We start from the raw sequence: 25,445 nt of genomic DNA on the forward strand, positions 1-25,445 counted from the left end.
AAATCTCGGTTGTTAACTTCCTCAGCTTCTGTCCTTTTATCCAGCAATCATGTACCTGAGGAATCTTTTTCTCCAAAGTCCCCAGTTATGTGATTGACCTGGGCCTTGGGTAAGTCCCAGTTGACCTGGAAGAGCTGGGGGGGTGGGGGCGGTGGGGGGGGGGGGCGGGTTTCTCATCCGTGGTTAAAAATTTGTAAAGTGTAAGTTTGGCTTTAGGAGGTTGCTGAAATGCAAGATGGCCCCACCGTTTGTTTGAAGACAAAGGGCTCACCAGCTCCCGCTGGCCTCGGTGGGCTCCCGCTGCAGTGGCACTCGCTGCTTCATGAAAACATCGAACCCTGGCCTCTGCTGGTCCTTAAAGCTGGTTCTTTCGTCAGGAGTCTTCCTAATTAATGTTATTTTTTTTCCTTTTTGGGGAACCAGAAAAACGTTTTATCTCACCCCTGCTGGGGCTGCTGACTCTGCGTTTGGGAATTGAAGCTGGGACTTCCAAGAAATCCCATGGAGTCTTCTGCTGCAGCTCCGTTCAACGCTAGACTGACCCCTATGTGTGAGTCGTGTGTTCTCTTACATCACTGTGTCGGTGGTACTGTCCTCAGTCCCACGTTAGCCCAATATGTGCCAGACCATTATCCTACACTTTGTGTTGGGTATGGCTCCAACCAGTGGAGAGCTTTCTGCCTGATTCTCATTGACTCCAGCTTTGCTAGGGCTCCTTGATGTCACACTCAGTCAAATGCTGCCTTGATGTCAAGGGCTGTCACTCTCGCCTTACCTCTAGAGTGCAGCTCTTTTGTCCATGTTTGGATTAAAGCTGCAAAGAGGTCAGAAGCTGATTGGCCCTGGAAGAACCCAAATTGGGCATCAGTGAGCAGGTGAACTGAGTACGACCCACTATATAGCACTGATGACAACACTTCCCATCATTTTACTGATGATCGAGAGTAGACTGATGGAGTGGTAATTGACCGGGTTGGATTTGTCCTGCTTTATGTGTACAGGACATACCTGGGCAATTTTCCACATATCAGGTAGATGCCAGTGTTGTAGCTGCACTGGAACAGCTTGGCCCAGGGTGTGGCAAATTCTGGAGCACAAATCTTCAGTACTATTGCCGGAATGTTATCAGGGCCCATAACCTTTGCAATAACCAGTGCCTTCAGCTGTTTATTCATTTCAAATGGAGCGAATTGAATTGGCTGAAGACTGGCATCTGTTATGCTGGGGACCTCCAGAGGAAGCCAAGGTGGATCATCCACTCGGCACTTCTGGCTGAATTTGGATGCAAATGCTTCAGTCTTTTCTTTTGCACTGATGTGCTGAGCTCCCCCAACATTGAGGATGGGGATATTTGTGGAGCCTCTTCATCCAATGAGTTGTTTAATAGTCCACCACTATTTATGATTGGATGTGGCAGGACTGCAGAGCTCAGTAAGATAAGAGCCCATGGTGTTAGAGGCAAGGTACTAGCATGGATAGAAGACTGGCTATCTGGCAGGAGGCAGAGAGTAGGGGTAAGGGTGTCCTTCTCAGGATGGCACCCGGTGACTAGAGGAGTTCCGCAGGGGTCAGTTTGGGACCACAACTTTTCACTTTATATATTAATGATCTAGATGAAGGAACTAAGGGCATCCTGGCTAAGTTTGAAGATGATACAAAGATAGGTGGAGGGACAGGTAGTATTGAGGAGGCAGGGAGGCTACAGAAGGATTTGGACAGGTTAGGAGAATGTGCAAAGAAGTGGCAGATGGAATACAACGTGGAGAAGTGTGAGGTCATGCACTTTGGTAGAAAGAATAGTGGCATAGACTATTTTCTAAATGGGGACAGAATTCAAAAATCTGGAGTGCAAGGAGACTTGGGAGTCCTAGTCCAGGATTCTCTTAAGGTTAACTTGCAGGTTGAGTCAGTAGTTAGGAAGGCAAATGCAATGTTGGCATTTATTTCAAGAGGACTAAAATGTAAAAGCAGAGATGTGCTGCTGAGGCTTTATAAGGCTCTGGTCAGACCACATTTAGAATATTGTGAGCAATTTTGGGCCCCGTATCTCAGGAAGGATGTGCTGGCCCTGGAGAGGGTCCAGAGGAGGTTCACGAGAATGATCCCAGGAATGAAAGGCTTAACATATGAGGAACATTTGAGGACTTTGGGTCTATACTCGATGGAGTTTAGAAGAATGAGGTTTCTGATTGAAACTTACAGAATACTGAAAGGCCTAGATAGAGTGGACGTGCGGAAGATGTTTCCATTAGTAGGAGAGACTAGGACCCAAGGGCACAGCCTCAGAGTAAAGGGAAGACCTTTTAAAACAGAGATGAGGAGAAACTTCTTTAGCCAGAGAGTGGCGAATCTATGGAATTCATTGGCACAGAAGACTGTGGAGGCCAGGTCATTGAGTGTATTTAAGACGGAGATAGATAGGTTCTTGATTGGTAAGGGGATCAAAGTTATGGGGAGAAGGCGGGAGAATGGAGTTGAGAAATTTATCAGCCATGATCGAATGGCGGAGCAGACCTGATGGGCCGAATGGCCTAATTTCTGCTCCTATGTCTTATTATGGTCTTAGATCTGATCCATTGATTGTGGGATTGTTTATTTCTTGCTTTTTCTGCTGTTTGGCATGCAATAAACCTGCTTTGTAGCTTTATCAGGTTGACACCTCATTTTTAGTTATGCCTGGTGCTGCTCCTGGCATGCCCTCCTACACTCTTCATTGATCTAGAGTTGACCCCCCAGCTTGATGGTAATGGTAGAGGGGTGATATGCCGGGCCATAAGGTTACAGATTGTAGTTGTGAACACTTTTGCAGCTGCTGATGGCCCCCAGCACTTCATGGGTGCCCAGTTTTGAGTTGCTAGATCTGTTCAAAATCTGTCCCATTTAGCACATCGGTAATGCCACATGACACGATGGAGGGGATCCTCAATGTGAAGACAGAACAAACATTGCAAGAGGAATCGAGTATGATAGCAGGGAAGTTTTGCTACAATTATGCAGGACGTTGGTAAGACCACATCTGGAGTACTGTGTGCAGTTTTGGTCTCTGATACTTAAGCTGCCTGACTGGCTGAGATCAGCTCACTCACACCCAAGGATTAAACCTTGTTTCCTTAAGGCAGCTGTGGTCATTCTCCACTCATCCAGTAATGGGTATCCAAATAACAGCCCCTGGACCGTACACAACTCTTGATTCTGGGAATCAGATTCCCCAAAGCCTGACACTATTTATGCTTGAATGCCTTATTCACTGGATTATCCTTTTTTAAATTTGCATGGGAAAAGAAGATAAGAACAGAAGAAATAAGAGTCCTCATAGCCCCTCAAGCCTGCTTCGCAAGTCAATAAGATCAAGCCAGAATTTTCATAGTGAATTGACTTTCCCATCCTATCCCTATATCCCTTGATTCCTTTAATGCCCAAAAATTCTATCAGCCTCATTCTTGAATATGCCCCTCAATAGCTGAGCAACCACATCCCTCTGAGGTAGAGAATTCTAAAGCATTCACAACCCCCTCCTTCTCATCTAAATCCTAAATTTCCAACCCCTTATCCTAAGACATGTTTGAGACTCTTCAGTCAGGGGGATACAGCCTCTCAGCATTTACTATCAAGCCTGTTATGACCAGGTGAGAAGGGGTGAACTGGATCCCCTCTATTCAACCTCCTCGGATGGTCATAACAAAGGTTTAACTTTCTTCTTCACAAGGATATGCCTTTTCCAAGTAAGATTGTATTTAACTATTTAAAGCTGTGAGCAATAAGGATTCAGTCAAATAAGCTTTTCGTGAGTCAAAGAAAGAGTAATTTTATTAACCACTAACCCCAAGAAAAATAATAAGAACTCAACATCAAGCATTTGGCCCACATACAATCATTAGGGCCATACACACACACACATATACACACCCTAACACCTACACACACACCCACACACTTACCCACAAACACACCCACACAAACACACACGCACACACACCCCCTCACATCTACACACACACACACACCTAACCACACACCCACCCACACACACACACATAAACACACCCACATACACCCCGCCACACACACGCGCACATCCCCCCACACCCACACACACACCCACACAAAACACATACACACACACAAATACACCCACAGCCCCCCCCCCCACACATACAGATACACATATTCCCCCACACACACACACCACCTCACAACTACCACCCTCCCAACCCACACTCCCATGCCCACACACACAAAAAAACACAAACACACACACACACACATACCCCCCCCACACACACACATAAGCACATCTACCCACTCACCCACCCACAACCCTCCTCAACACACACATGCGCACTCACACACACACACCACACACACGCACCCACCCACACACATACCCACACACACACATCCCACACAACCACACACACATACACGCACACACACCCACACACACCCACCCACACACAATCCATACACACACCCACAGAAACACACACCCGCACACACACACACAAATACACACACATGCACCCTCACATCTACCCACATACACACACAAAAACACCCACACCCACCCACACACACAAAAGCACATACACACACACATCCCCCCTATGCACACACTCCGCACACACAAACACACACATATACCTACGCCCACATACACCCACACATACATCCATACATATACACACACCCACACACACACACACACACAAACCAGAAATAAGGGGAGTTAAAGTGTGATAAAAAAAAGGCAAAATAACATACGGTTAAGTGTCCTTTGATTGTCCTTGAGGAATAGATTTTAAACACTGCAGTTGAATTAGGTTAGCTGGCTTCCTGCATGCAGTCAGATGTAGAAGATGCTGCAATTATTACAAGATCTTGTTACGTTGGTCTGTTTTTGGTAGCTCGGCTTCTTGAACGAGGTGACACACTTATTCCGAAAGAGAGAGAGAGAGGGAGAGAGAGCAGCTTTCAGCCTGATTCCTCTGCTGAAGACTTTCTTGACATTGTCTGTGTCAATGGCAATTTCTGTGAAGTGATTGAGCAGCCTTGACTTGAAATACTTCACCCATTGTGTATTTCCAAGAGGATTATGGGTGTGTCTATCGGTTGCAGCCATTGTTTAAACCTCCAGTACTTTGCATTTTTAACGTCTCTTCCCTAAACAATTATGAGTTTCGATGACTGCCTGGATTATAGGAAATGTCTCTCTCTTCACACTCCCCTGAGGATGGTTTGTTTGTTTCTCATCTTCACCTTGGAATGTAGCCTTGCATTTTTAAGCAGCTTGCTCTGTTTCAGTTAAAATTACAAAATTTCCAGTCAGTTGAAAGTTGAAAAATCATATTTGCAAAAATAAAGAGGCATGGCCTCATGAGAAAGCCCTACAAGTTTTATATATTTCAGTGAGATTACCTCTCCTTCTAAACTGAAAAATGAAAATAAGGCTTTGGCTTGACCTCTCACCTGAAAGACGGCACCTCTTGACAGTGCAGCACTCCCTCAATATTACCTTGGAAGTGTCAGTTGAAATTTTGTGCTTAAGCGTGTGGGGTGGAGCTGAAACCATGACACCCGACTCTGACATGAGCGCCACCCACTGAGCCACAGGCCCCCGGGTCCCCATAAAGCAGTTTTGACACTGTCATGTTCCAGACTCCTTCCTGGGACCCCCTTCCCTACCCCTACCTACATGCAGAGGTGAATATGGTCTGTCTAATTTTCCAGAGGGCACAGCCAGTAAACTGCACTTTCCAGGTGAAGCTCGGCAGGTTATATAGCCATGGTCTCATCCTGTCATGGGAGAACGAGACATCTGGCTGAAAAGAGCTGTCCTTTAAAATCCCTCCCTTCCGCTATTAAATATATCCAAACTAGCTGCTGTGTGGAGGCAGCTTGCTCTGCATGGGTGTGCTTTATTCTTCGTTTGTCATTACTACCCTGTTTGTCCTTTGCAATGTTCGGACAATAAAAATCATAATATTCAGACCACCCAGTGTCCCCTTCCTCTCTCCCTCCCTTTCTCTCATGCTGGTCCAGCTTGTAAAACAACCGCCCATTGGTGTCACGGATGTTCCTTGGTTTATGCCAAGTTAACCAATTAACCTTAAGTGCCAGTCATAAAACAGACTTGCATTTATGTAGCATCTTTCACAAACACAGGACGTTCCCAAGCATTTTACGCACACACACACACACCTTTGAAATGAAGTCACTGCTGTGATGTAGGAGACATGGCAGCCAATTTCCACACAAACGACAATGAGACTATCCTGTTAATCTGCTTTTTGCGATGGTGATTGAAGGATTAATATTGGCCAAGAGACCAGAGATAACTTCCCTGATCATCTTTGAAATATTGCCATGAGATCATTGACATCCACCTGTGAAGATAGACAGGGCCTCAATTTGACATCTCATTCGAAAGGCGGGCACCTCTGACACTGCAGTACTCCCTCACTACTGCATTGAAATATCAGTCTAACTTTTGATATTCAAGTTTATGAACCCACAACCTTTTGACTCAGAGATCAGACCACTGCACAAGAAGTCATGGCTAACAAAGCAGGCATGATTGCGGACAAGAGCAGTGATCAGTAAAAGGATCAGGCTGCTCCAGAGAGCTATCCATTGTGTCTTGCCGGGGAGGCCTGGGAGGGCAGTGAGTGAGGACAGGAAGACCCATACAACAATCCCATGATGGGTTTCGAATCATGGGGCACTGGCACCAATACAGGAGAAAGTGGGAGCTGTACTGCTGAGATGGCCTTCATCTGAACCGTGCTGGGACCAGTAATCCGGCGAGTCATATTACTAGGGTGGTAGAGAGGGTTTTAAATTAAGTAGTGGGGGCAAGGGATCAAATGAGGGAAGATGTGATAATTAAAGAGAGAGGACAAAGCAAAAGTGTAAGGTAGCAAAAAAGGAAATGATAATCAGAGCATGGCCGAAAGGGACAGACTGTACAAACTTACAAAAGCACCAACAGAGAAGACCAGAGGCATTCTATATGAATGCACATAGCATTCACAACAAGGTAGATGAAATGACAGCACAGGTATGATCTAATTGCCATTACAGAGACATGGCTGCAGGATGACTAAGGCTGAATATTCAACATTTAGGAAGGATAGGCAAAAAGGAAGAGGAGGTCTGGTAGCACTGTTAAAATAGTATGAGACCAATACATTAGTGAGAGTGGATCTTAGATCGGAAGATCAGGATGTGGAATCAGTTTGGGTGGAGCTAAGAAACAGCAAGGGGCAGCAAGCATCTGTAGAAGTTGTTTATAGGCCACTAGGCTCACATTTCAATGGAGTACTGAGGGAGTGCTGCACTGCCAGAGGTCTTTCGAATGAGATGTCAAATTAAGGCCCTGTCTAGCTTCACAGGTGGATATAAAAGATCTCATGGCAATATTTCAAAGATGAGCAGGGAAGTTATCTCTGGTCTCTTGGCCAATATTCCTCAATCAACATCACAAAAGAAACGATTATCAGGATTATCTCATTGTTGTTTGTGAGATCTAGTTGTGTGCAAATTGGCTGCCATGTTTCCTCATCACAATAGTGACTCCACTTCAAAATCACTTCATTGTACAAACAGTGATAGCAATGTATGGCACAATATAAATCAGCAAGTTAGAGGCACATGCGTCCTAGGTGGTATAATAACCATGGAGGACTTAAGTCTGCATATAGAATGGGTAAATCTAATTAGCAGTAATGTTGTAGAGTGCAAATTCCTGGAATGTATACGAGATGGTTTCCTAGGACAGTAAGATGAGGAACCAACTAGAGAATGGATTGTTTTAGATCCAGCATTGTGCAATGAGAAAGGACGAATTAATAATCTCAATGTAAAGGAACTTTTAGGTAAGGATAACCATAATATGATGGAATTTTACAATTTTGCAATGTTTAAGCTTGAAAGTGATGTAGTCCAATCCAGCAGCCATGTTGACAGCCCATGTGACTGTGGGGGCGGCTGGGGAGAACAATAATGACAACAAGCATTATGATGGTAAAGAACCTTTGTGAAAAGGGGGTCCAGTGTTTTCTTCTTCTTTCTCACACGTTAATCTTAATCTGTTTTCAATTTCACAGCAACGCCAAGCCAAGTTCTATGAAAAAATCATGAAAGTGTTGAGGCCGAAACCTGACTACTTTGCGATTGGTTACTATGGCCAAAGTTTCCCAACCTTCATCCGGGTAAGAACACCATGCTGTGTTGCAAAAGAATGTGCTCTATTTTCCTGTGGAGTGAAGGATGCAGTGGCTTGTGGTATATTTCATGGATAGACCAAAGCTGTTGCTGGTAGAAACCAGCAGAGTGGCAATGTTATTGGCTGAGTAAATTGGTTCTACACTCCCTGGAGTTTGGAGGAAGAAGAGGTGACCTCATTCAAACATACAAGATTCTGAAGGGGCATGACAGGGTGGACACTGAGAGGATGTTCCCCCTGGCTGGGGAATCTAGAACGCAGGGGGGTCTCAGGATAAGGGGCCAATCATTTAGGACTGGGAGGAGAAATTTCCTCACTTGAAGGGTTGTGAATCTTTGGAATTTTCTATCCCAGAAGGTTGTAGATGCCTCGTTACTGAATACATTTAAGGCTGGGATAGATAGATTTTTGGTCTGTCACCAAATCAAGGGATACGGGGAGCTAGTGGGAAAGTGGAGTTGAGGCAGAAAATGTCAGATGGGTAATACAACCGAGAATCAGGCTGAATATAGATGTTTCAGAGGAGTAGTGAAAAAGCAATAAGAGAAACAAAGAGAGAACATGAGAAGAGGCTGGAATTTAATATAAAATGGAATCCCAAAGTCTTCTATAAATTCGTTGATAGTAAAAAGGATAGCAAAAAGATTAGTGGGGCCGATCAGGGCCCAAAAGGGGATCTTTGCATGGAGGCAAATGGCATAATTGGGGTATTAAGTGTATACTTTGCATCTATATTTACGAAGGAAGAAGATGCTACTTAGGTCATGGTGAAAGAGGAGGTAGTTCAGGCATTTTCAGGGTTTAAAACTGATAAGGAGGACATATTGGATAGGCTGTCTATACTTACAGTTAATAAAGCATCAGGTTTGAGTGAAATGCATCCAAGGTTACTGAGGAAAGTGAGAGTGGCAATTGCAGAGGCACTGGTCGTAGTTTTTCAGTCTTCCTTAGACCCGGGGTGGTGCCAGAGGTCTGGAAAACTGCAAATGTTACACCCTTGTTCCAAAAAGGGTGTAAAGGTAAATGCAGCAACTACAGGCGAGTCAGTTTAACCTCAGTGCTGCAGAAGCTTCTAGAAACAATAATTCAGGACAAAATGAATAGTCACATGAACAAATTTGGGTTAATTAAAGAAAGTCAGCAAGGATTTGTTAAAGCAAAATCATGTTAAACGAACTTCATGAGTTTTTTGAGAAGCTATCAGAGGGGGTTAATGAGGGTAATGCTGCTGATGCATTGTACACGGACTCCCAAAAGACATTTAACAAAGTGCCACACAGCAGACTTGTGAGTAAAGTTAAAGCTCATGGAATAAGCAGTACAATAGCAACATAGATATGAAATTGGTCGAGTGACAGGTAACAGAGAGATGTGGTTAATGGACTTTTTTCAGACTGGACGAAGGTTTATAGTGGAGTTCCCCAGAAGTTGGTGTTAGGACCCCTGCTCTTCCTGATTTATAATAATGAATTAAATGTTGGTGTATCGAGCACAATTTCAAAAATTGCGAATGGTACAAACTTTGTAAACAATGTAAACTGTGAGGGGAATAGTGTAGAACTTCAAAAGGACATAGACAGGTTGGTGGAAAGGGCAGACAAGTGGCAGGTGAAATTTAATGTAGAGAAGTGGTGGAGTAGTGGTATTGTCACTGAACTTGGTAGTCCACAGACCCAGGTTCAAATCCCACCATTGTAGAAGGTGGACTTTGAATTCAGCAAAAATCTGGAATTAAAAGCTGATGATGACCATGGAACCATTGTCAATTGTTGTAAAAACCCATCTGGTTCACCATGGAAACCTGTCATCCTCACCTGGTTTGACTCCAGACCCACAGCAATGTGGTTGACTTTTAAAAATGCCCTCTGAACAAGGGAAATTAGGGATGCTGGCCTGTCCGGTGATGCCCACATCCCACAAATGAATAAAAAAAAACAGACATGCAAAAACACATCTGCTGTTGATTTGTATCTCAGAATGTGTCTAAAAGCTCTGAGCAGAAAGCAAAACAGACTGTAGATACGAGACATGCCTGTTCCCCACTCCTGGAAATACACAGATAAAATGGGTTAAAAACTGGCTGAAGGCCAGTGAGTGGGAGAATCAAGAAGCAAGACTAGTCTTCAGTCACCACTGCAGAGACAGGCAGGTGTTCTCTCTCTCTCTTGCTGGAGGCAAGTTATCCAGCAGGTATGTAGCAAGCAGAAAGAAACAGGACAGGCTCTTCAGTTACCCCTGCAGAGACAACCAGGTCATCTCTCCCTCTGGGAACAAGCCAGCAAGTGCCTCCAACAGACTGCTAAACTCAGTCTACCGAAATTACTCAACCTAATGACCGCAATATACTTAAGACCATAAGATGTAGGAGCAGAAGTAGGCCATTCAGCGCATCGCGTCTGCTCCGCCATTCAATGAAATCATGGCTGATCTGATAATCTTCAATTCCACTTTCCTGCATTTTCCCCATTTTCCTTGATTCCCTTACTGATTAAAAATCTGTCTATCTCAGCCTTGAATATACTTAATGACCCAGCCTCTATAGCCCTCTGCAGTAAAGAATTCCACAGATTCACTACCCTCTGAGAGAAGAAATTCCTCCTCAACTCTGTCTTAAATGGGCGACCCCTTACTCTGAGATTATGCCCTCTGGTCCTAGACTCTCCCACAAGGGGAAACAACCTCTCAGCATCTACCCTGTCAAGCCCCCTAAGATTCTTATATATTTCAATAAGGTCGCCTGTCATTCTTCTAAACGCCAATGAATACAGGCCCAACCTACTCAACCTCTCCTCATAAAAACATCTCTCCAGACCCAGGATCAACCTAGTGAACCTTCTCTGGACTGCCTCCAATGCCAATATATCTTTCCTTAGATAATGGGACCAAAACTTTTCACAGTATTCTAAGTGTGGTCTAACCAGTGCCTTGTATAGTTTTAGCAAGACTTCCCTATTTTTATACTCCATTCCCTTTCAAATAAAGGCCAACATTCCATTTGCCTTCCCTATTCCCTGTTGAATTTGTATGCTAGCTTTTTGTGATTCCCAAATCCCTCTCTGTGAAATTGTCCATTTTGGCAGGAAGAATAAAGGAGAAGCATACTAAATGGTGAGAGAGTGCAGAGGGATCTCGGTGTCCTAGCGCAGGAATCACAAAAGGTACAGCAAGTAATTAGGAAAGCTAATAGAATGTTATCCTTTATTGCGAGGGGAATTGAATACGAAAGTAGGGAGGTTATGCTTCAGTTGGACAGGGCACTAGTGAGACCATATTTGGAGTACTGTGTACAGTTATAGTTACCTTATTTAAGGAAAGATGTAAATGCATTGGAACCAGTTCAGAGAAGGTTTATCAGACTAATACCTGGAAAGGGTGGGTTGTCTTATGAGGAAAGGTTGGACAGACTGGGCTGGTATGTGCTGGAGTTCAGAAGAGTAAAAGGTGACTTGATTGAAACATACAAGATCCTGAGGGGTCTTGACAGGGTGAATATGGAGAGGATGTTTCCTCTTCTGGGAGAATCTAGAACTAGAGGTCACTGTTTAAAAATGAGGGGTCACCCATTTATAATGGAGATGAAGCGAAGTTTTTTCTCTCAGAGGGCCGTGAATCTTTGGAATTCTCTTCATGAAAAGGTGGTGGAAGTAGAGTCTTTGACTATTTTTAAGGCCAAGATGGATAGATAGATTCATGGTAAGCAAGGAGGTGATAGGTTATCGGGGATAGGTGAGATACAGATTTGAGCATATTATCAGATCAACTATGATCTTATTACATATCAGGGGAACTTCAGTTACGCCGATAGATTGGAAAACTTGGGGCTGTTTTCCTTGGAGAAGAGAAGGTTGAGAGGAGATTTTATAGAGATATTCAAAGATATGAGAAGTCTGAACAGAGTAGATAGAGAGAAACTGCCCATTGGTGGAAGGATCAAGAACAAGAGGGCACAGATTTATAGTAATTGGCAAAATAGAGACATGAGGAGAAACTTTTTTATGCAGTGTGGTTGGGATCTAGATTGCATTGCCTGAGAGAGTGGTGGAGGTAGATGCAATTGAGGCAGTCAAGAGGGAATTGGATTATTATCTGAAAAGGAAGAACGTGCAGGGTTTTGGGGGGAAAGTGGGGCAATGACATTAGGTTCATTGCTCTTTCAAAGAGCTGACATAGACGTGACAGACCAAATGGCCCCCTCCTATGCTATGTTACAGTCAGGTGAGGAGTGAACTGGCTCCTCTCTATTCAGCCTCCATGGTTGGTCACAACAAAGGTTTTTAAACTTCTTTTCCCCATGGATGCCTTTTTCTAATCCAAAATGTATTTTTTACTATCTAGGCAGTGAACAATAAGGAGCCAGTCAATGAGGTTTCCTTGAGTCAGACCAGTGAGTCTCATGTCAGTGGTAGGAAAACTATTGGAGAAAATTCTGAAGGAGAGAATCTATCTCCACTTGGAAAGGCAAGGTTTAATGAGGGATAATCAGCATGGCTTTGTCAGAGGGAGGTCACGTCTAACAAATTTGATTGAATTTTTTGAGGAGCTGACCAGGTGTGTGGGTGAGGGTAATGCAGTTGATGTAGTTTATATGGATTTCAGCAAAGCCTTTGACAAAGTCCCACATGGGAGACTTATAAAGAAGGCAAATGCACATGGGATACAGGGTAATTTGATAAGGTGGATTCAAAATTGGCTTAGTTGTAGGAGACAGAGGGTGATGACAGAAGGATGCTTTAGTGACTGGAAGCCAGTGTCCAGTGGCAGTGCTGGGTCCCCTATTATTTGTCATTTATATAAACGACATAGATGACTATGTGGAGGGTATGATTAGTAAGTTTGTGGATGGCACAAAGATTGGCCGGGTGGTTAACAGTGATGTTGAGTGCCTTGGGCTACAGGAAGATATAGACGAGATGGTCAAATGAGCAGATAAGTGGCAGATGGAATTTAACCCTGAAAAGTGTAAGGCGATACACTTTGGAAGGAATAATTTGACAAGGAAGTATTCAATGAACAGCATGACACTAGGAAGTTCTGAGGAACAAAGGGACCATGGCATGTGTGTCCACAGATCTCTGAAGGCGAAGGGGCATGTTGGTGGGGTGGTGAAAAAGGCATATGGGAAACTTGCCTTTATCAATCGAGGCATAGATTACAAAAGTAGGCAGGTCATGTTGGAGTTGTATAGAACCTTGGTGAAGCCACAGCTGGAGTACTGTGTGCAGTTCTAGTCACCACATTATATGAAGGGTATGATTGCACTGGAGGGGGTGCAGAGAAGGTTTACCAGTGTTGCCTGGGATGAAACATTTAAGTTATGAGGAGAGGTTGGATAAACTTGGGTTGTTTTTGTTGGAGCAGAGAAGACTGAGGGGCAACCTGATCAAGGTGTACAAGATTATGAGGGGCATGGACAGGGTGGATAGGGAGCAGCTGTTCCCCTTAGTTGAAGGGTCTGTCACAAGGGGACACAAGTTCAAGGTGAGGGGCAGAAGGTTTAGGGGGGATGTGAGGAAAAACATTTTTTACACAGAGGGTGGTGACGGTCTGGAAAGAGCTGCCTGGGAGGGTGGTGGAGATGGGTTGCCTCACATCCTTTAAAAAGTACCTGGATGAGCACTTGGCATGTCATAACATTCAAGGCTATGGGCCAAGTGCTGATAAATGGGATTAGTTAGGTAGGTCAGGTGTTTCTCACATGTCGATGCAGACTCGATGGACCGAAGGCCCTCTTCTGCACTGTGTGATTCTGTGAAAAAAAGAGCAAGTTTATTAGCCACTAAACCTGAGCAAAAGTAATAAAAGAATCAATGTTCCACACACACAGATACCAGAAGTAAGAAAAATTAGAGTCCAAATAAAAAGATAAAAGAATATACAGTTAAGTCCTTTGCTTGCCCTTGAGGCGTAGATAGTTGAATGTTGTGGCCGTTTTAAGTTCGCTGGTTCCTTTAAAATCCCGGAGCTGAATTGAAGTCCATGTAACTGCATTTGCTGGAGATAATTTCCTTTCTTTATAATCAGTAATCTGTCTTCCAGAAATCGAAGAGTTTCTCTTGAGGTTCTTCCCAATGGACATTCACTATCTTGTGCTGTATTTTTAGACTGTAGAGATCGGGCTTTACTTAACTTAAGAGAGAGAGAGAGAGGTCCCTTACTACTCCATTAACAGTTTTTCTGCTTCTGCTCAGCAAACCCAGTTCTTAAAGTCCTGCTCGCTGTATATCCCAAAGGAATTTGATTACCATTTCTGCTGTAGTCATTGTTGTAGAACAAGTAATCACATTTTGATGTTTCATCTCAGAAACATTTGTCATATTTCAAAATGGTAGAAACCAACAGGGGATGAAGTTATTTCATCCTCTACAGTGGAATTCTGACTGGCTAGCAGCTTCCCATTGTCTTGATAGGATTTCAATTGATTAAAATCCAAGATTTTGTATTTTTAGTATCTTCTTTAGTATTGGGTTATGATGTCTGGGTTTTGTATCTGGTTTTTGTCCTTTGGCTTATAATGTCCCAGTCATTAGCTTCTGAAGGAGCCATTATCCATTTTGACGGTCCCCTTCCAGGTAGCTATTGCCTTGATGGTCTTTTGGTCTCCACTGGAGAGGTCAGCTCATTAAGATGCAAGTAACATGACAATCCTTTCAATAGTCCTTTTTGAAGTGGACTTTGCCACCCCCAGGTGTGAAATTTCATTAGCAACAAGTCAGGGTATGTCTGCAGTGCAATCTATATGGTAGTTATTCAGAAATTATCCACTTACAATTCCAGACATCAGGTGACTGTGGCAACCATCTTTGGTCAGTGTCTTTCCTTGTATTTAAAAATAAGGTCCTCTTTAAACAATTTAGTATGTTTTTGGTTAGTTGCTGAAGTTATAGGTAGATACCACTCTCACAATTTCCTGTCATGATAGCTGTGACAATTCTGTAATTCTGTGGAGATTAGCCTTGATTGTATTGAATCGTGGAGTAGGCTCAACAGGCCCTATGGCCCATTCCTGTTTCTATTCTTCTGTCCTAATGTTACGGGGTTAGTAATCCAGAAGTCGGACTGATGCTCTAGAGACATGAGTTCAAATCCCACCATGGCAGCTGGGAGAATTTAAATTGAATGAATTAATAAATCTGGAATAAAGTGCCAGTCTTTTTAATAATGATCATGAAATTACCAGATTGTTGTAAAAACCCCATTTGGTTCAGTAATGTCTTTTAGGGGAAGAAATCGACTATCTTTACCTGGTCTGGTCTACACGTGATTCCAGATCCATAGTCATGTGCTTGTCACTTGACTGCCCTCTGACATGGTCTAGCAAACTATTCAGTTGTATCAAACTGCTATAGACAAAGCACTGTGAAGGCATCTCCACGTGACCACAATGGTTAAAGAAGGCGGCTCACTACCACATTCCCGGGGCAATCAGTGATGGGCAATAAACGTTGGCCTTGCCAGTGACGCTCACACCCTTAGACTGAAAAAAATAATAATAATGTGATGATAGTGGATGAGAGACTCATGCCCCTTTCGGGTTCAAATTGAAGGTGATGGTCAATCCCACAGCATTAGTTCTGAGGATACTGTGCACAGATTTTCAGTACAGAGTCTTATCTCTTATCTTTACCCCTGTACACAGTATCAGGAAGAATTCATGATCATCCTGCCCAGTTTCACTGATGGGTACATCAGTGTTTGCGTGTGTTGAAAGGAGAAAGATCTTATCAACCTCTGTGTCTCTCTCTCTTACTTTTTTCCTGCCTTCTTCTTCTTCCCTCTTTCTCTTCCTGTCTCTCCCTGTCTCTCCCACTCTCTGTCTCTCCCTCTCTCTGCCCTGTAAGGTAGGTTAGTTTCTTTTGAGTGATGCCCTGAATCTCAGGAGTATCATGCCTTTCATGATCCCAGGATGTCTCAAAGAGTTTTACAGACAATAAAGTACTGTTTAAAGTACAGTCACTGTGCTATAACATAGGAAATGTCAAATTTGGCTACAGCCAAGGTCCAACAAACAGAAGTATAACGACTGTGGCCTTCTTCTTCAGTGGGAACCAGGTTCTTTGGTTTCAGCATAAATGGACAACTCCCATACTCTTCTGCAGATGGTCCAATAGGACCTCTGAGCGCATAGACAGGGCCCCTCATCTGGGAGACAGCACTTCTGACAGTACAGCACTCCCTCAGTTGATCTGCACTGTTTGCTCATGCTCAGAGTGGGACTTAAACATATAATTATCCGACCTCGAGGCTAGAATGCAACCCATTGAGCTACTGCTACACCTGAGTTTAAAAGCAAACTGACTATAAGGGATTCAATTAATTTATCCCTGTGTCCCAAAATATTCCAGAACAAAAGGAAGCTTTTGCCACTATATACTTGCACATAACTCTTTTCCAGTTTACGAAAATGTAGAAGTCAAATAAAATCAAAATTTATACTAGAATAAAGGCTGTGGGCCTGGAGTCACGTGGGGGTCATACCAGCTAAGAACAGCAGATTTTTAAACAACAATCTAGCAGTTATATGGTCACCATCCCTCCTCGTTCAGGTACCATGCCCTAAGAGGGTGTTGGAACCATGGACTTCCATTAGATTGGCCCATGATTATGTTTGGCAAAGTACTGCAGTGGTTCGCCGTTGCCTTCTGCAATATTGCTGACCAGGAATCTCTCCCACTCTTACCCTCTGCCATCAGGCGTATGGGAAGCATTTACAGGCTGATAATCAACCTGTTTTGCCACATTATGAATGCACCTTCCATGACCATCAAGTCCTGAAGTGACTTTGAACCCAGAGCTTCTGGTCTAGAGGAAGGGAGGCTGCCACTTCACCACAAGACCTCCATGCATGTTCATTATTGCTGAAAATTTTTTAAAAATCAGACATAAAAACTGAATTCAAATTCCCCAGTTGACAAATTGTGATTATCCCATGCGAACTGGGATTCTTCTTTCATTCATGGGATGTGGGCTTCGCTGGCTGGGCCAGCATTTACTGCCCATCCCTAGTTGCCCTTGAGAAGGTGGTGGTGAGCTGCCTTCTTGAACTGCAGCAGTCCATGTGGTGCAGATACACCCACAGTGCTGTTAGGAAGGGAGTTCCAGGATTTTGACCCAGCGACAGTGAAGCAACGGTGATATATTTCCAAGTCAGGATGGTGAGTGACTTGGAGGGGAACTTCCAGGAGGTGGTGTTTCCATCTATCTGCTGCCCTTGTTCTTCTAGAAGGTAGTAGTCATGGGTTTGGAAGGCACTGTCTAAAGAGCCTTGGTGAATTCCTGCAGTACATCTTGTAGATGGTACACACTGCTGCTGCTCTGCGTTATTAGCGGAGAGAGTGAATGTTTGTGGATGTGGTGCCAAACAAGTGGGCTGCTTTGTCCTGGATGGTATCAAGCTTCTTGAGTGTTGTGGGAGCTGCACTCATCCAGGAAAGTGGGGAGTATTCCATCACACTCCTGACTTGTGCCTTGTATACGGTGGACAGACATTGGGGAGTCAGGAGGTGAATTACTCGCCATAGAGTTCCTAGCCTCTGACCTCCTCTTTTAGCCACAGTATTTATATGGCTAGTCCAGTTCAGTTTCTGGTCAATGGTACCCCCGAGGATGTTGAAAGTGGAGGATTCAGTGATGGTTATGCCATTGAACATCAAGGGGTAATGGTTAGATTCTCTCTTGCTGGAGATGGTCATTGCCTGACACTTGTGTGGCGCAAATGTTACTTGCTACTTGTCAGCCCAAGCCTGGATATTGTTCAGATCTTGTTGCATTTGGACATGGACTGCTTCAGCATCTGAGGAGTCGTGAATGGTGCTGAACGTTTTGCAAACATCAGCAAACATCTGATCTTATGATGGAAGGAAAGTGATTGATGAAGCAGCTGAAGATGGTTGGGCCTCGGACGCTACCCTGAGGAACTCCTGCAGTGATGTCCTGGAACTCAGGTGATTGACCTCCAACAACCACAACCATCTTCCTTTGTGCTAGGTATGACTCCAACCAGAGGAGAATTTTCCCCCTGATTCTCATTGACTCCAGTTTTGCTTGGGCTCCTTGATGCCACACTCGGTCAAAAGCTGCCTTGATGTCAAGGGCAGTCACTCTCACCTCACCTCATTAGTTCTGCTCTTTTGTCCATGTTTGAACCAAGACTGCAGTGAGGTCAGAGCTGAGTGGCCCTGGAATCCAAACTGGGCATCAGTGAGCAGGTTATTGCTAAGCAAGTGCCACTTGATAGCACCAATGACCCCTTCCATTACTTTACTGATGATTGAGAGTAGACTCAAGGGGCGGTAATTGGCTGGGTTCAATTTGTCCTGCTTTTTGTGTACAGGATATACCTGGTTAATTTTCCACATAGCTGGGTAGATGCCAGTGTTGTCGCTGTGCTGGAACAGCTTGGCTAGGGGCGCAGCAAGTTCTGTAGCACAAATCTTCATTTCCCCAGATCATTAACCTAGACCTTTGCGTTGTTAGTCCCATAACATAACCATTCCCTAAAAAAGTAGGGAGAGTGAGATTAATTAGATTGCACTTTCAAAGAGCAGTCACAAGTATGCTGAGTTTAATGCCCTCCTTCTGTGGTGTTTCGTTCGATGACTGTATGATCTGAGAAACTTAAGGAATATTAAATTAAAAGATTCATAGCAAGTGCCTTGGATGTTTTAACCACTATATTAATAATGCACCTTGCTGCTGTAATAGCACCCTATCATCACATTTCTCAGATATGATGCTTCATGTACAATGAATTATTTTGAAGGGCATCCACTTTTGCCTTATAGGCAAACCCAGCAGCCAGTTTGTGGGTGGCAAGTTCCAAGAATTGCAGGACTGAGCAATGTAAAGCATAAACCGTGCTCAAGTTTATGTCTCATCCAGAGTTTTAATCGTTGTTTTGTTACTGATCATAAAGAAAATGGCCAGATGATCTTACAGCAGGGGAGATGAACTGATGCAGCTCAAAGTAATATGTGTATCTCAGAGCAGTGGCATTTTCAGATGGGCATAAATAATTTAGAGGCAAGGAAGGACCAGCTGATCCATCAAACCTGTCCCACACAATGATTGCTAGACTATCGTGGCTAACATTTCCTCCCAACCTCACAACTTTCCTCATGTAATCTCCTAGAATGGTTACAGCACAGAAGTAGGCCTTTCGGCCCATCCTGTCCCTGCTGGCTTGCTGCAAGATAAATTCACCCCCCCTCGCTCCCCTGTCCTTTCCTGTAGCCCTGCAAGTCTTCCGGTGTTTACCATTCCCCCTCTGAAAGCCATGATTGAATCTGGTGCATTCCAGATCTTAACCATTCACTGCATAAAAGCAGTTTTCCTTATGTCAGTGTTGCTTCGTTTGTCAATCGCCTTCAATCAGTGTCCTCTAGTTCTCGACTCTTCCACAAATTGGAACAATTTTTCGCCATCTAGCTTCTCAGTTCAGGATAGACAACAAATGCTGCCAGCAATGCTCAGTTGCCTAAAAAAAAGCTTTAAACAAAACTCTATCTCAATCTCTCATGATTTTGAGCACCTCTATCATATCTCCTCTCAACCTTTGCTGAGAAAAACAACGTCAGCTTCTCTAATCTACCCACGTAATTGAAGTTCCTCATCCCTGGAACCATCCTTGTGAATCTTTTCAGCACCCTCTCTAAAACCCTCACATCCTTCATAAAGTGTGGTGCATAGAATTGGACACAATTTTCCACCCGAGACAAAACCATTGTCTGATAAAGGTTTATCCTAACTTCCTTGCTTTAATACTTAGCGCATCTATTTATGGAACTCAGTATGCTTTATTCCTTTTTAACCACTTTCTCAACATTCAACAATTTGTATGCATATACCTGGTGCACCTGGTACATGTAATCCTGGTAGAAGAACAAAAAGAAATTACAAATAAAGAAAGAAATATTCTGAGAAATTCCTCTCTGCACCCTTGCCCCCTCAGTGAGTCAAAACCAGTCCAGGAGATCACATAAGAACAAGAGTTATCTGAGGAAAATGCTTAAGCAGTGGAGTCAACATGATGCATTTGAACTGTGAACATGACATACCTAACATCAAAGAAGTGCGATCTGTAAAATGCAAAACTTATTAATGTTATGCTTATTGGATCAGAGATTTGAAGAGTAGTTAGCAGAGGGCAAACATTGGGATGGGTTTGAGCAGAAACTTCACTGGAGCATCTTAAGCTTTAAACGATATCTTGTCTTCTCCTGAAAGGACAGAGGAGCACTCTCTACCTGCAGTGCCATTGCAACCTGGCCAACTCCAGCTGAGGAACACCTCGCAGGGCACATCCGAGTCATGGCCCTCGAGCTGCAAGGCACTCACTCCAAAAGCAGCCAGGGCTCACCCCCTTGGCCAGCTCTGGCATCACTGACAGTTGGCACCCAGACTCTAGCACCCCTGAAGTCCACGGGGGGTCCACTTCTGCACACTGATCCATGCCAACATGGTACTCACCTTTCCTGAGCGCAGCAGGTCATCAAACCTCTTCCGGCACTGCACCCACGTGCGCCGCACCACGTCATGGCTGCTCACCAGCGCTGCCACCTCTTCCCATGCCCTCTTGGTGAGGTGTGATGGCCTCCTCCTTCCATCTCTGGGGACAAGGGTGTCCCTCCTGGCAGCCACCTCCTCCAGGAGGACTGCGAGGCACTCATCCGAAAAGCGGAGGGCCGAGTGCCCACCCAACCTACCCTTCTGCCTGGCATCTCCAGCCGCACTCAACTCCATCATTTTTCTAACACAGAATAGATGCTCTTCCATGGCAGCCTTCCAGGGGACAGCCTGGGACATTTTTAAACCGGCCGCCAAGTCGCCAAGGGACCCAGTGGCCGACAGACCGTGGCCCCTCTCGGCCCATCCCGGCCAGTGAGGAGTCGTGTTTTCACACTGGATGGGACGTTTCCCAGCCGCTCCCGGGCCCACCGATGGGGCATGTCCGCCAAATGTAAAATTCAAGCCCAAGCGTCGCTGATACACCGTCCAGGTCTCACTGCAGTACAGGAGTTTGGTGACCACAACTGCTCTGTGCATCAGGACCTCAGTTGACTTGCACAAGTCTTTGTTGTCAAACACTCACTGCCACAGTCTGTAGAAGGCTGAGCTTCGTGGTGTAGCTTGGTGCGGCATTGGACCTCCTCCACGAACAATCACCGACTGACCTTAATCCCCAGGGACATTGAGGCACTGCGTGTAGATAGAGAGAAACTATTCCCTCTGTTGTGAGAGTCTAGGAGAAAAGAGCTAAACCATTCAGGGAGCACTTCTTCACACAAGGAGTTGTTGGAATCTGGAACTCTCTCTCCATATTGCTGTTTGAGACTAGGGGTTCAAAGGGAACTTGCTAAACTGAGATGGACAGATTTTTTTTGTTCAGTAATTTTACTTAGGACTGATGTTAAAGTACAGCTCTAACGGAATAGCAGGACAGACTCTAGGTGCTGACTAGCCTACTCCTGCATGTATGGACCTGATTGCACCACCTCTACTCTCATTCAGCACAGGCCTGGGGTTGACCTGGGACTTTTCAGGACTTATGGTTCAGTCCTATACTGGAGAGTGCCCTCGCCAACCGAGTTTCGCAGGAAGCTCCATTCCATTTTTGCCAAAAAAGTAGATTTTTTTGGACTCAAGTTGGAAACTGTTCCTTGCATCTTGTTCTGCAGAAGCAGTTGGAAAAGAAAGCGAGGAAAAAAAGAGTTGAATACTTTTCATTTCACACAGAGCAGAGACGTGCCATCAAGCCGGACAGGACTTGACTGAATAACATAAGGGCAAAATACTGCGGATGCTGGAAATCTGTTACAAAAACAAAAAATGCTGGAAAAACTGAGCAGATCTGACAGCATCTGTGGAGGGGAAGACAAAGTTAACGTTTCGAGTCAGTATGACTCTTCTTCAGAGCTGAAGGGTAGTAGAAATGTGAAATATATTCTGTGTAATGAGTGTGGGGGGAACAGGTGAATCTGGTTTGAAGGCCAGAGATAGGTGGAAGCAAAGTAGAGATTGCGAAAGATATTATAAACAAAAGGTCAAAGGGTTGTTAATAGTAGTGGTGCTAGCTAAAGGAGGTGCTAATGGTGACATTAAGGGTACAAAGCAGAATGTGATAATGGCAGGACCAGGAGTGGGGGTGTGGGGAGGGGACGGTGTTGAGAAAAAAGATCAAAATGATTAAAAGCTGGGGATAAAACAATGAATAAAAATAGAAATACATTTTTAAAAATACTAATAATGAAAACAAGTGGGGGGAAAATAAATAAATAAAAATGAAAAAATAAAAGGAATAAGAGAAAAGGGGGAGATCAAAAAGGGAGTGGGGATGGAGGAGAGACTTCATGGTCTGAAGTTGTTGAACTCAATGTTAAGTCCGGAAGGCTGTAAAGTGCCTAGTTGGAAGATGAGGTGCTGTTCCTCCAGTTTGCGTTGAGCTTCACTGGAACATTGCAGCAGGCCAAGGATGGACATGTGGGCATGAGAGCAGGGTGGGGTGTTGAAATGGCAAGCGACAGGAAGTTCTGGGTCATGCTTGCGGACAGACTGAAGGTGTTCCGCAAAGCGGTCACCCAGTCTGCGTTTGGTCTCTCCAATGTAGAGGAGACTGCATTGGGAGCAGCGAATGGAGTAGACATTCTAATGCCGAAGACATATAGGACTTGAATGAATGTGCGTTTGTGCACAAATCCTTGAAGGTGACAGGACAAGTCAACAAAGCAATTCATAAAGCTTATGGGATGCTGGGCTTTATATATTATAGAAGGCAGGAAGGTATGCTCAACCTTTAGTTAGACCCCAGTTGGAGTATTGTGTCTTTGGACAGGGTGCAGAAGAGATTTAGTAGAATGGTTCCGGGGTGAGGGGCTATAGTCATGTGAATCAACTGGAGAAGCTAGGGTTGTTCTCCTTAGAGCAGAGAAGGCCAAGAGGAGATTTGATTGAGGCATTTGAAATCATGAAGGGTTTAGATAGAGTGAATGAAGAGAAACTGTTTCCAATGGCTGAAGGGTTGATAACCAAAGAGTTTAAGGTGATTGGCAAAAGAACCAAGAGGTAAGATCAGGAAAAAACCTTTTTACACAAAGTGTGGTTAGGATTTGGAATGCATTGCTTGATAGGATGGTGGATATCGATTCAGTCTTTGAAAAAGAAGTTGAATAAGTACTTGAAGAAAAAAATTACAGGGATATGGGGAAGAATTTGTGTTTTGGAACTAACTGGATTACTTTTCAAAAGAGCCAGCACAGACTCAATGAGTTGAATGGCTTCCTTCCAATTTGTGGTATCCTATAATTTTATGAAATCACAAATCAGATGGCTATCAGCTTAATTACATGTGGCAGTGCCTCATAAATCTAATGATATGTTTTGCGCATTAATTTTACAAAGCGAAGGTACTGTTTATACACAGATATAAACGCGCACACTTTTGGTAGTGTGTGAACTCTTTGGACAGGGTGCAGAAGAGATTTAGTAGAATGGTTCCGGGGTGAGGGGCTATAGTCATGTGAATCAACTGGAGAAGCTAGGGTTGTTCTCCTTAGAGCAGAGAAGGCCAAGAGGAGATTTGATTGAGGCATTTGAAATCATGAAGGGTTTAGATAGAGTGAATGAAGAGAAACTGTTTCCAATGGCTGAAGGGTTGATAACCAAAGAGTTTAAGGTGATTGGCAAAAGAACCAAGAGGTAAGATCAGGAAAAAACCTTTTTACACAAAGTGTGGTTAGGATTTGGAATGCATTGCTTGATAGGATGGTGGATATCGATTCAGTCTTTGAAAAAGAAGTTGAATAAGTACTTGAAGAAAAAAATTACAGGGATATGGGGAAGAATTTGTGTTTTGGAACTAACTGGATTACTTTTCAAAAGAGCCAGCACAGACTCAATGAGTTGAATGGCTTCCTTCCAATTTGTGGTATCCTATAATTTTATGAAATCACAAATCAGATGGCTATCAGCTTAACTACATGTGGCAGTGCCTCATAAATCTAATGATATGTTTTGCGCATTAATTTTACAAAGCGAAGGTACTGTTTATACACAGATATAAACGCGCACACTCATTCATTAGGAACTTCATTAAGAAACATGTAACTAAGCATGTGAATAATATGCTAGATAATGGAATGAATTGGCAGAGCAAACATCAACTTAAAGAGGCAACTTGACCCTAACTGCAGATGGATGCCCAATCGCACTATTTGCAGTAATCTTGGAATATGTTGCCTGCAGAGGACAAGAGGTCAGAGTTGAGTACTAAAAGGGTGACTGGATGTGATGGGGTATTGCTAGTTACCTGAAGGCTATTAGAGAATCTTTCTTTAGTTGGTGGGTAGGAAGAGTTTTTTTTTAATTACTATTCGTTGGTGAGATGTGGGCACTATGTTAACCTCATTACTATCAAAACCCTTGTCTATTCCTTTGGAACCTCTGGGTTTGCATTCTCCAATGATCTCCTAGCCAACATTTGTTGCACAACCCTAATTGCCCTTCAGATGGCAGTTAAGAGTCAACCACACTGCTGTGGATCTGGAGTCACATGTAGGCCAGACCAGGTAAGGACGGCAGATTTCATCCTTAAAGGGCATTAACCCCGATCTCTGGATTGCTAATCCAATGGCATTGTCACTATGTGACTGTCTTCCCCAGTATAGGGTAGGGCAGAGTCATGGGGCAGAATTTTGCGCTAGTCGAGCGGGCACAGCGGGCGGGCCTGGGAGCGGTCATGAAGCCATCCGCCGCCTGCGATCGGGCCCCGACATGGATTTTGTTCTGGCTGGCCAATTAACAGCCATCCAGCGTGAATCGCGTGCTGTAGCGCTCAGCGCTGTCGGGGTGGGAGCGGGAGGAGGGTGAGCGCAGAAATGTGCGCGTGAGTGGGGGTGCGCGCCGTAAAAGCTTCCTTAGGCACAGAGCTGTGCCTAAATTAAAAAAATGTAAAAATGTCAATAACATGTTGCCTCATGTGACGCTTCCCGTGGATGAAGTTTGGTGAAAAATCCAAAGGCCGCTTGGCCTTTTCGCCTGCCTGCCAACCATTATGTTCGACAGGCAGTGAAAAGTTTCATTTATTGAGAACTTTAATGGCTTTAACGGGCCTGTTAATTGTCAGTGGGCACACTGCCAACTCTCACGCCCGCCCGCCGACCAAAATATCGCGCGAGTACACAATGACGTCGGGACACTCACCCGACATCATTGCCTGTCCTTTTGCGAG

At 44.2% G+C, this 25,445-nt stretch overlaps 1 protein-coding gene across 1 annotated transcript in view; it reads left to right on the forward strand.

Annotated features, from left to right (window-relative positions):
- LOC121278030 (dedicator of cytokinesis protein 2-like) overlaps positions 1-25,445 on the forward strand; it is a 1,199,266-nt gene that overhangs the window by 1,072,765 nt on the left and 101,056 nt on the right. Inside the window, exon 40 of the mRNA XM_041188048.1 lies at positions 8,106-8,210. Coding sequence (XP_041043982.1) covers positions 8,106-8,210 — 105 coding nt within the window. The remainder of the gene's footprint in view (positions 1-8,105; positions 8,211-25,445) is intronic.

The sequence above is a fragment of the Carcharodon carcharias genome, chromosome 1, assembly GCF_017639515.1.
Source record: "Carcharodon carcharias isolate sCarCar2 chromosome 1, sCarCar2.pri, whole genome shotgun sequence".
In the NCBI taxonomy this organism is placed as follows: domain Eukaryota; kingdom Metazoa; phylum Chordata; class Chondrichthyes; order Lamniformes; family Lamnidae; genus Carcharodon; species Carcharodon carcharias.